Below are 13115 nucleotides of genomic sequence, written 5' to 3' on the forward strand. Positions count from 1 at the left end.
ACCCGACCTCGGGGGGCTCGCTGGTTTGAAAATGATTACTGATCTGCTTTCGAATCCAAAGATGAAACAATGGGAGCAATTCTCCATTCTCTGTTCATTATGGATTAATCGGTCTATTTTTTATTATATTAATTATTTTTCACTATTGCTTGTGAAACGTTCCAATATATTAAGTACGACGAATGTGAGGCCGATTTCTATCTGGAAGGAGAGCGAGTGGGCACCACACCACACCCACTCCATATATATGGCAATTGGCAAGTATGAAAGTCATATCAGTAACGTATGAGCGAGTTCTGGATGGCGGAATTCAGCTCGAAGGGCATTTTCAAAACATGAAGCAAGCATAGCTCAACCACAGCTCTTTGCGGCAATGGCTTTTGGACATAACGTCCCCGGTACATTGCGATGAAAGTCTGGAAATTGGAGTCATCTTCAATGAGTTCCATGCGATTGGCGACCTCGATACACAAGTTACGAGCATCGCCTGGAAGGTACTCGCTAGCCGTCGGAGCCATTGAGGTTAAAAGCCGAGGGACAAAAGCTTGCATCATAACGGCTAAGTATTCTCTGTCATCGGCAGTGCAGGGGCGGATGTCGTCTCTTCCGAGAACCAAAATTGCGCTGTAAGACAGACTGTCAGATGTATCGAGGACACTCATGGAAAAAAGACTTACACATAAAGAAACGGATCTAGTGTTTGAAGTCCGATCCCCATTTGATGGCTGCCCATTGGTATCAGTAACCATCGTGCGTAGTGTGTACTAACACCTACCTAGGGACTTCAGCTGCAACAAGGGAAGGCACCGAGACATTCTTCAAAAGTCTTTCAACCAATGGCTTTGCTGGAAGAGGCCTCTCGTTTGGGCCATCCATGCTATCGTATATTCCATTGTTGAAGTGATATCGGGATGGACTATCTTCAAAATTCTCGCCCAATAAGCTTATTTATTAGAACATCCTTTCAACGCCAGCGGAAGTAGGCAAACATAGCCTACATTTGACCTTCACCGTTAAACACCAGAATTTTGGCCTCAACGGACATGTGAGGTGGAATGGGTATGTCCCCGTGGTTTCCGTGAAAGAAAAAATAGCGTAAAGAGCCTTGTCCGTATTGTGAATCCACCATGTTGTGTACTGTGAGTTCCTAATATCGTTTCGAACGATTTTGTCAAAGTCAAAAGGAGAGAGCCATGCAACTGGGTTCCGGCGATCCTAGCCATTTCTGGGACGATAGCATACTAAGTAAGACATGGAGCCACTTAGACAGGCATTATTGGACTTGTGTACGTCATATATTCTATATTTAAACGGATCTAACCCCACTATAGTGGGGATGTTGAAATGTGTCGGAATCGGCCTGGTTAACTTCAATTCTGTATAAATTTGTGAAAAGTATATGTTGTAAATATTCGATCAGGATTTGGAAAGTTTGGAGACTGAAATTACTACATACGGACTATGTAGCTATAGGATGAGTTGGCACAGTCACAATTCCTTTTTTTATATTGAGATGGCACGTCGGGTGATTTCAAGCTTGAGCTAGGCCATGCGTGACCCCTATATGCAATGTACATAATTTTTCGTCGTACTAGGACCAATCAACAACCAGAGAAACTGTATGTCCGACAGACTTTTGGTCAAACGACAGCCAATTTAACAGGGATGAGGAGTTTACATCATATGAGCAGGACTTTCATAATCAATGCCAATTCCACCCTTAGCTCGTCGACTGAACATGCAACTTGGATTTTTTCAGAAGAACTTTCTATGGAGCCTTCTCGATAAACTTCACACATAGACCATGCTGCGGCGTAAACCAACGATTCTTAAACCCATACTTCTCCTCACTTACCAACGTCATCTCAAATCTCAGCATTAGAGACGGAATCACCTTTTTCATCTCCATCAAACTGATCCAACGTCCGCTGCAGGTGTGCGCACCATGACCAAAGGTGAAAAACGACCTGTTCATAAGCTTACGCTGGTTATCATCCGTCTCCTCTGGCAGCCACCGTTCAGGACGAAAGCTATCAGGATCGGGAAACACTTCCGGGTCGCGTTGCAATACCCACGGGTTGATGCCAACTTCCGTGCCCTCGGCGATATGGAACCCGCACAAATCTGCACCTCCTGCAGGGACGAGGCGGGCGAGCATCATGCCGACTGAAGGATGTAGCCGGAGAGCCTCTTGAATGACAGCAGCGAAATAGGGCAGCTTGTTAGCGTCGGTGAATTGAACGGGAGTATCCAGAACACGGAATTCATCGTAGAGCTTATCATAAACGCGGCGGTCTTTTAGGATGTGGTAGAGGATGGAACGCAGAGCAATGGCAGTGGTATCGCTCCCTGCGGAAATGTTACCAAATGCATGTGTCATGATCTCTCTGTCGTTGATAGATGAGGGATCCTTGGCTTGGTTTAGGAGCAATCGCTGGAGAAAGGTCAAAGGTCCGCCCTCGGATGAATTCTGCTTGGCGGACTCGATCTGGGACACGGCGAGCTGCATCATTTCCTTATCGCCGCCGCCGCTACCAAACATGAGCTTGGCGATAATTGGCCGACCCAGGAGAAATTTATGAATCCAGGGGATTTGTCCAAACTGTTGCAGGTCAGGCCAGAGCTGTAGCACTTGGGGCGAAAGGGGTGCAAAGAGAGGACTGAGACTTACGACTGCCATGTAGTCAGCGACAGTTTCCAAGATGCTATACATCTTCAGGATGTCGCCTTTTTCAATGTAGTTAAAGTCTCTCCCAAATGTGACAGCAAAGACGGCATCCATGGCGTAGTCTTTCAATACGCTTGACATCTCAATGGGCTCCCCTGCTTGGCGATGTAATTTACTCACCAGTCGCTCGGTGACTGGATTGATCCATGATTCCATCTGCACTAGGCCGTTTGTCGAGTACGCGTTAGACGCGTTCCTTTTCATTCTCGTGTGTAGAGTCTTAGCAGTTAGTATGGATCATCAGGTACACGTGATGGAGTTTTACTTTGTCGGTCAGAACAAACGTGTCCGGAACTAAGCCCTCGTCATCGTATGTCGTAGAGAGGTTGTAGAACCGAGATTTATAGAATTTCGTCCCAATGCCGTATATTTGGTTGATCTCGGCAGGGTCGGCTATCGAGAGTAGATTTGGCGCCAGACGTACGATGTTGCCATATTTTCGATGCAGCTGGATGTCTTCATCGTGGGACTTGTTGTTATAAACTGAGAGGATGCGGGGAAGGGAAGAAACCCCTCGCAACCACGGACCTGGTATCCTCCAAAGTCCCCCCTTGGCGTAATTGTAGACAAGGTGCGTGATAACTGCCAAGAGAAGCACCAAGACCCAGTGGGCCTTTAGAAGTGCTACAGTTTCTTGAATCATGGTAATTGCTTGTCGCATCAAACTATGGGCAGCTGGGTTGAAGCTGAGATATTATCTAGAAATGGTGATTTCGGAGGTGTAGAGAGAAATGGAAGAGAGAAGGCTGGGTCCTATCAGGGCCGCCGGCATTCAGCGCTTTCTACTTAAATATGAAAGGAACAAAAAAAACTAGGGGAATGGCACTGATTGATCCCCGCATTTGCTATCCTAGGATTCCCATTTGTTAGAGATCTGAAAGTTATACCACACGGATTAATGGAATAACTTTATAGGAGCGGATAGGTCTCCTAGGGAACTCTCTTACAGGTGATTGGCTGAGTTCTTCCGGCTAGTGCATTGCCTTTCATATCAATACTATTTGGGCTCCCAATCGGGCCTCTGGATACAAACATATATAGACTAATAATTATTTATTATGAATGAATGATTCGGAACCAAAAAAAATAGCAAAAACATACAACAGTGAGGATTCGCTGGTGGTCACCCACCCAACTACTAACTCACCGGCGTGTGGCTTAAGTACGGCTGAGCGGACGGGAAGCCCTGTTTTCCACACCCTATGGTCGTATGTATCATCTTGCATGGGGGAAGGAATCATAGAGTGCAAAAATTAAACGGGGGTGAGATGTGAGTGATCCTAACTACCTACATATATCTAAAGGAGGTAGAGATTAAGTAAAGGTTTGCATAAATTGAATCTAAGTGAGGGGAATTCGGCAGTTCCATCTCCGATCGAGAGTGGATCACTTATGGCAGTAGCCACCTCAACTCTAAATTGAGAATGCTGAGTAGTGTGCTGAAGGAAAAGTGTAACAGTATCGGGATAGAGGCAAGCAAGGGTTGAGCCTCATTGACGAGGGGGACTGGCTCGATGGATGCTAAATGCTGGCCGTCAGGGATAACATGGGTCACCAAGCCCTAGAGGTGTGAGCATGTCTGTAATATTTATATTTCAGGCGATACTTTGAAACAAAGGGAGGGGAAGAGCTGCAGTAAACCAAGTCCGGAATGCAATTGCAGCGATTATTTCTAGGATATCTCTCAAAATATCTCAATATATTAATGTGTAAGTAAGTAATAACCAAGGAATGACCCATCGCTGACTTTGACTATTCCTGGAAGCGCTGGTTCCCAAGATCCTGCCCCTTGAGATTAATTTCATCGAAAAATAGCGAGGTCAGCAATCCCAGTCTACTCAGGCCGGTCATCGTATAAAAGGTCGTCCGGAAGCACTTCAGATAGACTCGCAAAACCTGGTGTAGCATTGTAAAAGATACATCTAGTTATCTCAACTCGTCAATGAAGTTCAAAGCATTGGAGGCGTCTTTCAGAGGTACCGAAGCCCCCGTCAGCTGAATGGTAGTATTGGAAATTGATGCCGAGAAAACATTGTTGAAAGTGGCCGAAGAAATAGTAAGCCCAACAAGGCTTCCAAACAAGCAAAAGACAAGAAACTGTTCCATAGCTAAGCTCGTGTCGTCAAAATTTTTGACGCTAGCTTGCACAGGAAGAATAGTACTGGTCCGGACGTCTCTGAGATTCTGACCCACATATACTTGGTCAAAACATTACAAAGGTTTACAAAATGGTGAAGGGCCTTGGTATTTTGAGTGTACATCCAAGAATTAGGGAAAACAAAATACTTCGATCGTTCGTGGTCAACATCTGTTTCCTTTCACATCCGTGTTCGCAGTTCTCTTTGTTTGCTAGACTCATCTACATGACATACCCCTGCATCATACTAAACTGGGTCTATATAAAATGACACGAATATTAAAGAACTTGGTGGTGTAGTCCGTTTCAGCTCTATTCTAAAGTAGAAAGTTGTATTTTTAAACATTCACAAACACAAAAAACAGCGCGACTGCCATCCATCGAAGAACTTGAAATCAATAACAACATTTTTCTTAATCCAGCATCCTCAAAAGGCCCGGCGAGCCCTTGGGATGCTCCATTATTTCTTTAGAATCCACGGTTTCCAAATGAAAAGCTTCAGGATGTTCCATGTTCTCATAAATTAAATGACGAACGATTTTCTCAGCAGCGGTGCTAAATCGACGAAGCAGGCCGCCCTGCGACTCCTCAAGTATGTCGAGGAATAGCTTAAAGTCGGCATCGCTTGGTGCGAGGATCCTGCCTATCATTAGCAACGCTATTTTGCGGAACCCAAATTACTATGTTCACTCACATGTGGTCGGATATTGGCTTTTCCGGATCTCCAGTAACTTTGCACGGTTGCATGAACGCGAGACTGCTGTTGCCGAACTTGTCTGCGAACATTTGAAGCCGTCTTCCGAGTACTCGAAGGCGAGACATGGATCTTCTTCTAGATTCATAGTCTCTGCATCCAGGCTGAAGGCTCGGAAATACCTCTTTCATCATTCTGTCCGTCACATTGGCTTCATCGATATGGCTAGGATTACCTATCCTGCCACTACCGTGTAAGATCTCTCTTCCTGTGCACATGACCACCTTTGTTGTAATCCGGCTATCAGATCCACCACAGTTTCTGAACAGCTCCATTACATGATACCTTTTGAGAAGAGCGCAATACATTTCCCGAACCTCTAGATCTCCAATGATTGCGAATCTCTCGTGTCGTGTGGCATGTTCCGAGACTCTCCAATTCTGAATTTGAGGCCATGACCTTGAGCACTCCAACGCTTCTTTCAAGGCGACGATAGAGCTAGAGCCGGCAATTTGAGCCAGGATGGTGTAAGAGGCATCGGTAACCTTGCAGTTTAGCTCTAGCACACGAGCCTCAATGTGCGGGTTGAAGAATGTTTCTCTTGGAAGGGGCAAATTTTGAGCTTTACATTTCTCCGTGTCCCTGAGGATCGTCGCCCGACAATATTCACCAATCTCTTGTCGTTTCCTGTTTGGCTGTTCAACTGCTTCAACGATATCAATGGTTCTCTTCGCATTAGTTGACGACGCGTTTGAGTTTTCGAATTCCAGAGAACCATTCAACACGTCATCTATCATCGTCTGACTTGTGTGTACTGAATGGCCCCTGCTCAAAGTTGGAAGGGATGCCAAAAATCGGAGCTCAGACGGGCTGATTGGGTTCAAAAATGTATCTTCAAAGTCAAGGATTGCAGGTGATGGGTTTTGTGCTGGCTGTTGAGGCAGGATCATTGCCCTGTGTTGGTTTAATAACTCGCTATGGTCGGCATTGTATTCCCCAACGCTCAAGAATCTAGGAAGTCAGCCATAGTCTTTTTCAATTTTGTGGACTGTGATTTGTAGTACCCCAGGCGCAACATTCCATCTCGAGAAATGTCCGGGTCCTTGGCTTCAAGATGTAAAACAGCTATAAGAGCGCTCACTGCTTGACCAAGAACACCGGCAGCTTGGCTTCCAGAAGCAGGGTTGTACTTGATGTGTTGGTCAATGCCACTATGTCTGGCTACTAGCGCTCGATAATCCGCTGTTGTCAGGGTGGATCGAATGCGATCTACTTTTCCTTTTCGATGTTAATGACTTATGCTTTAACTCCGAGATAAAAAAATACCTCTGTTGAACCTTGTTCTGTATCCCATCTCGATGATATGAAATTCTATAAGGGAAACCCCCATTTGAGAAAGTCTTTTGTTTCCATCGGGGTTATTTTTGTCAACACCAGCAGCTGTTAGAGCTTCTAAGGTCCCAGATTCCGATAATTGTTGATACCCAATCGTATCCCGAATTCTCTGAATCTCGAGTTGAAAGGACATTTTGGATGAAGTAAAAAAGTATTGTATTGTTAAGAGTGAGCATATGCTGAAGTTTGAGGGATTAAAAGTGTTTAAATATAATTGAAATCCTTCGAATCTAGCACGCTCACATATTGGGGTTTAACTGCGAAGTGTTGAGTGGCTTGCGATTGGCTGTATGTATGCATCGCATCGGACACGTTGTTGGTCTTGATTGCATAGGTTATGGGTGGTGAAGAGAACACGCATATGATCAGTCACAGAGGGCCAACATTCCATGATGCGAACTCGGCAGCTCTGTAGCTCTAGTGTCCCTTGCCGTATAGCAGCAGCGCCTCAAGCTTGAGTTGTCGCTCGATTCCGCCGAAATAGGGACTATCGACCACCTAACGTCGTAATATCCAAATTTGGATAGTACGTTGTTCAAACTTCTATTCCTGGAGATTTCTTGTCGACTGATACCTTGACCGTATAATCGACACCAGACTTCTTGGCCTAGAAAGACAGGCAGTGCGAATCACGTGTGCAACAGTAGACTTTATCGAGGCAAATCTTTAGTTCAGCATAGTGTGGTAAACCCTCGATTAGTAGGTCAAAGAAGTCAACGAGATTCCTGGAAGTCTTATAAAAGACACCGAAATGCCCGCCAAAAACCCCAGATAAGTATCTTCCCAAAGATTCAAAGTTTCTCCAATTATGTCTGAACGCTCTGTATGCAAGACCGGCCCTAACGGTGTGTATTCTTCTTCCTTCGGTTTCAGCGACATTGTTAACCTCTTGTTCAAGATCGTCAATTGGAATACCATCTTAGTCTGCTAAAGCTCGAGAGTCAAGAAGAGCAACTTGAAGAAAATTCACTTGCGCCAGTGTTCACGAGCCACGTTCTCAGTCGTTGCTGCGATCAATCTCCGTCGAAGCCCGCTGGAGAAATTTCGCAGTATGGATTATTGGCTGGAATCACGAAGGCAAGTGTGTCGGATTCTGAGGTTCTTAATGATCGGAGCACTTGGGAAAAAGATCCTAGGCTTTTTTTCAACGTTTCCTCCCCTTCTAGTACCTTCATATGTGGTTCTCAAGGGTCAGGGAAAAGTCATACCTTGTCATGTATTCTGGAAGGCTGCTTGATTCCCTCGAAATCAGGGAACCTTTCAAGCCCTCTTACAGCTGTTGTGTTTCATTATGATACCTTCATCTGCGACAGCGGAGGATCCCCTTGTGAAGCGGCCTTTCTTGCTTCAAATTCGGATATCGAAATCAGGGTCCTGTGTGCTCCCACAAACCTCCGAACTATAAAGGTAATGCATTCTCCTCGTACTTGCTTTTGATCGCTTTGCTTATTTGTTTAGGGGACATACTCAAGATTCAATATCAAAGTCGAAGCATTGAAGATTGATCAAGCAGATCTTAACACCAAACGCATGCTAGATCTGATGGCTGTTGGTCATAATAATGGCCCACTTCCATTATATATGCACACTGTTCAGCGAATTCTTCGTGAAATGCGAGTTGAACAGCAAAGTCGTGGGACTGGTTTTGATTATGCTGGGTTTAAGACCAGAATACTTGTTTCTGGACTTACTCCAGGCCAACTCGAGCCATTAAAGCAACGTCTCGATACTTTGGAGAGTTTCATGCCTTCAAAACAGGCATTTCCACATATTGGGGCAAAGGTCAAAGCAAAAAGAAGGGGCTCTGATTGGACGCCACGGGTACGCTACTCCTATCCTACGCATTGTATGCTATATCGGCTAAGAATACTAGCCGAGTCAACTGACCATAGTCGACCTTTCCTGCCCGTGCATCTCTTCTGATACGGCTTGTTCCCTTTTCAACATATGCTTAGGAATATTTTTAGAACAAAACACAGATGTCGGTCGCATAGTGGCGCTGGATGAGGCCCACAAAGTTAGTTTCGTTCCACACACTAATGATTTCGCTAATTATTACGCTAGTATATGGACAGTTCTGTTGAAGCACGATCTTTCACCGAATCTCTTCTATCTGCTGTGAGACTCCAGCGCCACCTTGGAGTCCGCATTGTGATTTCAACCCAAGAGCCGACAATATCGACCGCTCTTCTTGGCCTCTGCTCTATCACCGTTGTTCATCGATTTTCGTCACCGGAGTGGCTTCGCGTTTTGAAGCACCATATAGCGGCTGTTGCGATAGGCGAAGACGTCTCGAGAGAATCCAGTACGCACAAAGAATGCAGAAGTGTTTCCCAGAAATCGCTGTTTGACAGAATAGTCCGACTTCGAGTTGGTGAGGCTTTGCTTTTCTCCCCAAGTGCTGTGATCGGAACCCCTGCAGGAAGTGACATGGATGGAATAGTCCAAAAATTGGGACCTGGATTCCTAGAAGTGCGAGTCAGAAGTAGACTCACTGAAGATGGTGGAAGAAGCGTTATGGCTTGAAAGCTGGTATAGCGGTGTTCTTTGATTAGTTGGGTATCGCAACGATGGTTCTAGGCTTAAATTGAATGGTTCCCTTTTTTTGTGAATATTTTGAAATCTCTGTCGATGAGTACCATTGCCAGGTATTGTTTATCGAATGTAGCTTTTGATGTTGCTTGCAAACCAGAAACTATACGGCCGATCAACGTTGGCCGGGTTTCCAGTGAGGGCTCGCGACCTAATGAAGTCACCAATCAACCTCACCCTGCCTATAGCGCACTCACCTCTAGTTGGGGAACGCTCTCCTTGCAACAGCGCAACTTTTATTTCTTCATCTTATATTCCTTGACCACACGTAACCTAGCACATACGACCATAGGGTGTGGAAAACAGGGCTTCCCGTCCGCTCAGCCGTACTTAAGCCACACGCCGGTGAGTTAGTAGTTGGGTGGGTGACCACCAGCGAATCCTCACTGTTGTATGTTTTTGTTTTATTATTTTTTTATAATTAATAAATACTATGAATGAATCATCAGAGGCTAGTTATAGGCTTCTCGAAGTATGTCCATATGCGAGGATCTTCTAGATGCTCCAGAGCAGAAAGAAGAGAATCATATTGCGATTGTGGGATATTGATCTCGGAGAGAACATCATAGTTATCAGTACCACATGTATGCAATTTTCTGATTTTCCGAGACCCAAGTGCTTGGAAAGGCCTTAATGGTGCCAATGAGCTGGAATCGAAAGTCTATTTGGTCTCTAAGACGGCGCCAACCCAGAAATCGAACATTCTGCTGTCGTGGATCAAGTAAAAACGGAGTCGTATAATGCGCGAGTCCAATCATGTCAAGCTTCTTGAAGCATGCAACGCATTTCCGAAGTCTAGTGTTGAATGTTCTAGACAGCAGAAAATTGCGATTGTCTTCGATCATAGTTTGATATTTGGCATACCGAAGTCTAAACATAACAACACCCTGTAGCCTTTCGCAGCTTTTTGATGAGACAGCGTAATCGCACATTCTCTTTTATTTCGTCTAGTACTCTCGGAGACGGTTGGTATCCTCCATAGTCCCTAGACTCGTTCGCGGACAAATCCTATTTTCGCGATCTCTTCTAGGTTACGAAGACCGTCGCTTGTCGCAAGAAATCGAAAGCTCTTGAAATACCGATCCGAATTTATGAAGCGATTGTCGGTATAATTTACGGTCTGTTAATCTGAGTGCAACTGTGGTAGCTGCAGATAGCTGCAGATTTCATGCACTAGCTCGACTGGAAGAGATGTGATCGACATTGACTGGGATGCTTGAAGTATAGATATTGCTCAGAATCTTTGGAGGAGCTTAATTAGGCTTATGTAACACATGACGCCAAGACTCCAACCAAGGTTTTGCCGGAACCGGCAGCCCTAAGTGGACCTTTGAAAACTCATCCAATTCTCATGCAGAAAGAATTTTGAAAAGAGCAAAAAAAGAAATCTCAGGTTTGGTTTTTAGGAATAGCCGAACGCGGGGGTCGAACCCGCAGCCTTAAGATTAAGAGTCTTACGCTCTACCGATTGAGCTAGCCCGGCTGGGCTGTTGAAAGAGGAGAGTTTTAATGATATTTGAATGAGCTCAGTCGATAAAAACCACAATGCTAGTATCTACCAAACTCATATTGTGGACAAATTTTTATATACCCCTTCGCATTACAAATTATAGCGCTCCCTTGTTTGTTAGTATCACTTGTGAGAGCAGTCGTTTAATCATATATTCTTCCAGCGTTGCTTGTTTTAGTTACATAAGTCCGGCCTATTCCCACAATGTTATGGTTCTTTAACCTTGTATATATATATATATATATATAGTGCGACCTTCGTATATCTCCTCCAATTTATATGTTCACTGATAATTCAGAATGCATAGCATCATGAATAGCAACAGAAGTAATCACATGCCAATAACTCTTTTGCCACCAGATGAGAACTGTGTTGTCATGGTGGTCCCCCAAAGCTACCGTAGTTCTCACCACCATTACTCTACGCCTTTAGTCAGATATCGGGCTAATAAAATACCCAAGAGGGCATTCAAGTTTGTTTTACATAAGATAATAGCCCCGGTGTCGATAAGAACCTAGACACAGGCTATATTCTTAATTGCTGGATAGAGGCTCTCCCAATCTCGGTTGCACAGAGAAGTTTTGTGTCTGGAAATATATATATATTGTCCTCTGGATACCGGTACCATCGAGACGACGTTATTGGGATGAAATAAAATAGAAACTGGAAGGTACGATGACTCGACCATCAATGCCGGCCTCTGATTGATCGACTTTGACTAGAGTGGAAAAAAGTCAGTCTAGATGCACACATATAGGTAAAGGCAATACATATTTTCCTGAAAATTCCCGTGAAGGGTCGGATTTGACCTCGCCCATAGTAAAACAAAGTCTATCTCTGATTGCAGAAAAGAGCTTCAATCAATTAAACACAGAACAGGATGAACTGTCATTGAGCAAATCAAAGACACTAGATACCATCCACATACAATCCGACTCAAGTGAGAGTCAATTCTGAGTCTTTCATTGACGTGGACTCATTATCCTTTTCATACAAGCCTAATATCTCAGCTTTCCTACTATCAAACGGAAGACTGGCGATTCATCGATCATATCAAACGGACATTCACAATTATCCTTTCACAACTATCCACACGTAGTCCCCAGAAAGCAGCCAATTCAATCCGATCATACGCATTCCGTGTATTCCGATAATCATAATAACCCTGAATAAGCTCATGATATTCTTTCGAGAGATAGAATCCCCTCCCTTCACGACAGCACTCACAAGCAAGAGTACAATATCCCGCCCCAACCCTACGCGTTGGATCAACTGGACGCGTAACACAGCATCCGCAATAACGAGAACAACATCCTTGCGTCCCTAACAGTACTCGACAAGAACCTGATCCATGTACCATCTAGGATGTGAGCGCCATAGATCGAATGCCCTCTTCACAATACCTTCTCCAAATTCATTCTTCAGCATCCACCATTCGCGCGATAGCATCCAAAGAAGCCTGCGCTGGGCTTTAAGATTCTCTTGCACCTCTTCTGATTGGTCGTTTCCTTCGCGTAAGGATAGCTCTAGTTGAAAGTGACGGGGGAAGTCTTCCTCGGTCTCGAGAAGCTCGGTTATTGGAGGGTGATGTTCATACATGGTGATTTGGTGGACTTCATGACGATATCGTTGGAGGGCGTTTAGATCGCCGGCTTCTTCGAGTGCAATTTCCTCCGCACTTTTCTCGCCATCGATGGGAATTTTTGAGATCTGGGGCTTGGGCCCTGGTTGATGATAAGGTGACCAACGTCTGGTTAAATTGGCAAAAACAGATGAAGACATCTTGTGCCTAGTTAATAGGCGGTGGTGTGAGTTAATACATACAAGGTAGATTGGAATGTTTTTTTTTTTCGAGTCAACGATTCATCCTGATGGCAACGGTCAACGGACTGCCAGCCATATCATCAACCTTTGTCCACATTATTCCCTTGTTACACATATGTACATATGTAGAGACGCCCCTCGATTTTTTATGCTTTTTACCGCCTGGTATATTGTACATACCGCCTTTCTGCTCCGCACTATCATGCGTAATGTTATTCCTATTCCGGTATTTTTC

At 44.6% G+C, this 13115-nt stretch overlaps 6 protein-coding genes across 6 annotated transcripts, besides 2 other annotated features; 1 reads left to right on the plus strand and 5 right to left on the minus strand.

Annotated features, from left to right (window-relative positions):
• Window positions 1-275: 275 nt before the first annotated feature.
• Window positions 276-1129, minus strand: N7487_011871 (uncharacterized protein; the record flags this gene model as incomplete). Its single annotated transcript, XM_056879601.1, has 3 exons — window positions 276-657; window positions 776-943; window positions 999-1129. The coding sequence occupies 3 exons, from the start codon at window positions 1127-1129 to the stop codon at window positions 276-278; spliced, it is 681 nt and encodes a 226-aa protein (XP_056724920.1).
• A 639-nt stretch (window positions 1130-1768) lies between these two features.
• On the minus strand, window positions 1769-3371 carry N7487_011872 (cytochrome P450; the record flags this gene model as incomplete). The annotated part of the gene is made up of 3 exons (XM_056879602.1): window positions 1769-2602; window positions 2672-2924; window positions 2977-3371. 3 exons carry the CDS (start codon window positions 3369-3371, stop codon window positions 1769-1771), a joined length of 1482 nt encoding a protein of 493 aa, XP_056724921.1.
• Window positions 3372-5278: 1907 nt separating this feature from the next.
• N7487_011873 (uncharacterized protein) lies at window positions 5279-5651 on the minus strand (the record flags this gene model as incomplete). The annotated part of the gene is made up of 2 exons (XM_056879603.1): window positions 5279-5504; window positions 5560-5651. 2 exons carry the CDS (start codon window positions 5649-5651, stop codon window positions 5279-5281), a joined length of 318 nt encoding a protein of 105 aa, XP_056724922.1.
• A 911-nt stretch (window positions 5652-6562) lies between these two features.
• Window positions 6563-7087, minus strand: N7487_011874 (uncharacterized protein; the record flags this gene model as incomplete). Its single annotated transcript, XM_056879604.1, has 2 exons — window positions 6563-6837; window positions 6886-7087. 2 exons carry the CDS (start codon window positions 7085-7087, stop codon window positions 6563-6565), a joined length of 477 nt encoding a protein of 158 aa, XP_056724923.1.
• A 675-nt stretch (window positions 7088-7762) lies between these two features.
• On the plus strand, window positions 7763-9480 carry N7487_011875 (uncharacterized protein; the record flags this gene model as incomplete). Its single annotated transcript, XM_056879605.1, has 5 exons — window positions 7763-7799; window positions 7853-8361; window positions 8413-8775; window positions 8828-8971; window positions 9019-9480. The coding sequence occupies 5 exons, from the start codon at window positions 7763-7765 to the stop codon at window positions 9478-9480; spliced, it is 1515 nt and encodes a 504-aa protein (XP_056724924.1).
• Window positions 9481-9585: 105 nt separating this feature from the next.
• Window positions 9586-9891: a sequence feature (Protein overlapping with rRNA (N7487_011876, KAJ5394235.1) was converted to a misc_feature.).
• Window positions 9892-10008: 117 nt separating this feature from the next.
• Window positions 10009-10095: a sequence feature (Protein overlapping with rRNA (N7487_011876, KAJ5394235.1) was converted to a misc_feature.).
• Window positions 10096-12379: 2284 nt separating this feature from the next.
• N7487_011877 (uncharacterized protein) lies at window positions 12380-12838 on the minus strand (the record flags this gene model as incomplete). The annotated part of the gene is made up of 1 exon (XM_056879607.1): window positions 12380-12838. One exon carries the CDS (start codon window positions 12836-12838, stop codon window positions 12380-12382), a length of 459 nt encoding a protein of 152 aa, XP_056724926.1.
• Window positions 12839-13115: the final 277 nt, after the last annotated feature.

This window comes from Penicillium crustosum (genome assembly GCF_028827405.1).
Source record: "Penicillium crustosum strain IBT 35664 chromosome Unknown utg000005l_segment0_segment0, whole genome shotgun sequence".
Lineage (NCBI taxonomy): Eukaryota > Fungi > Ascomycota > Eurotiomycetes > Eurotiales > Aspergillaceae > Penicillium > Penicillium crustosum.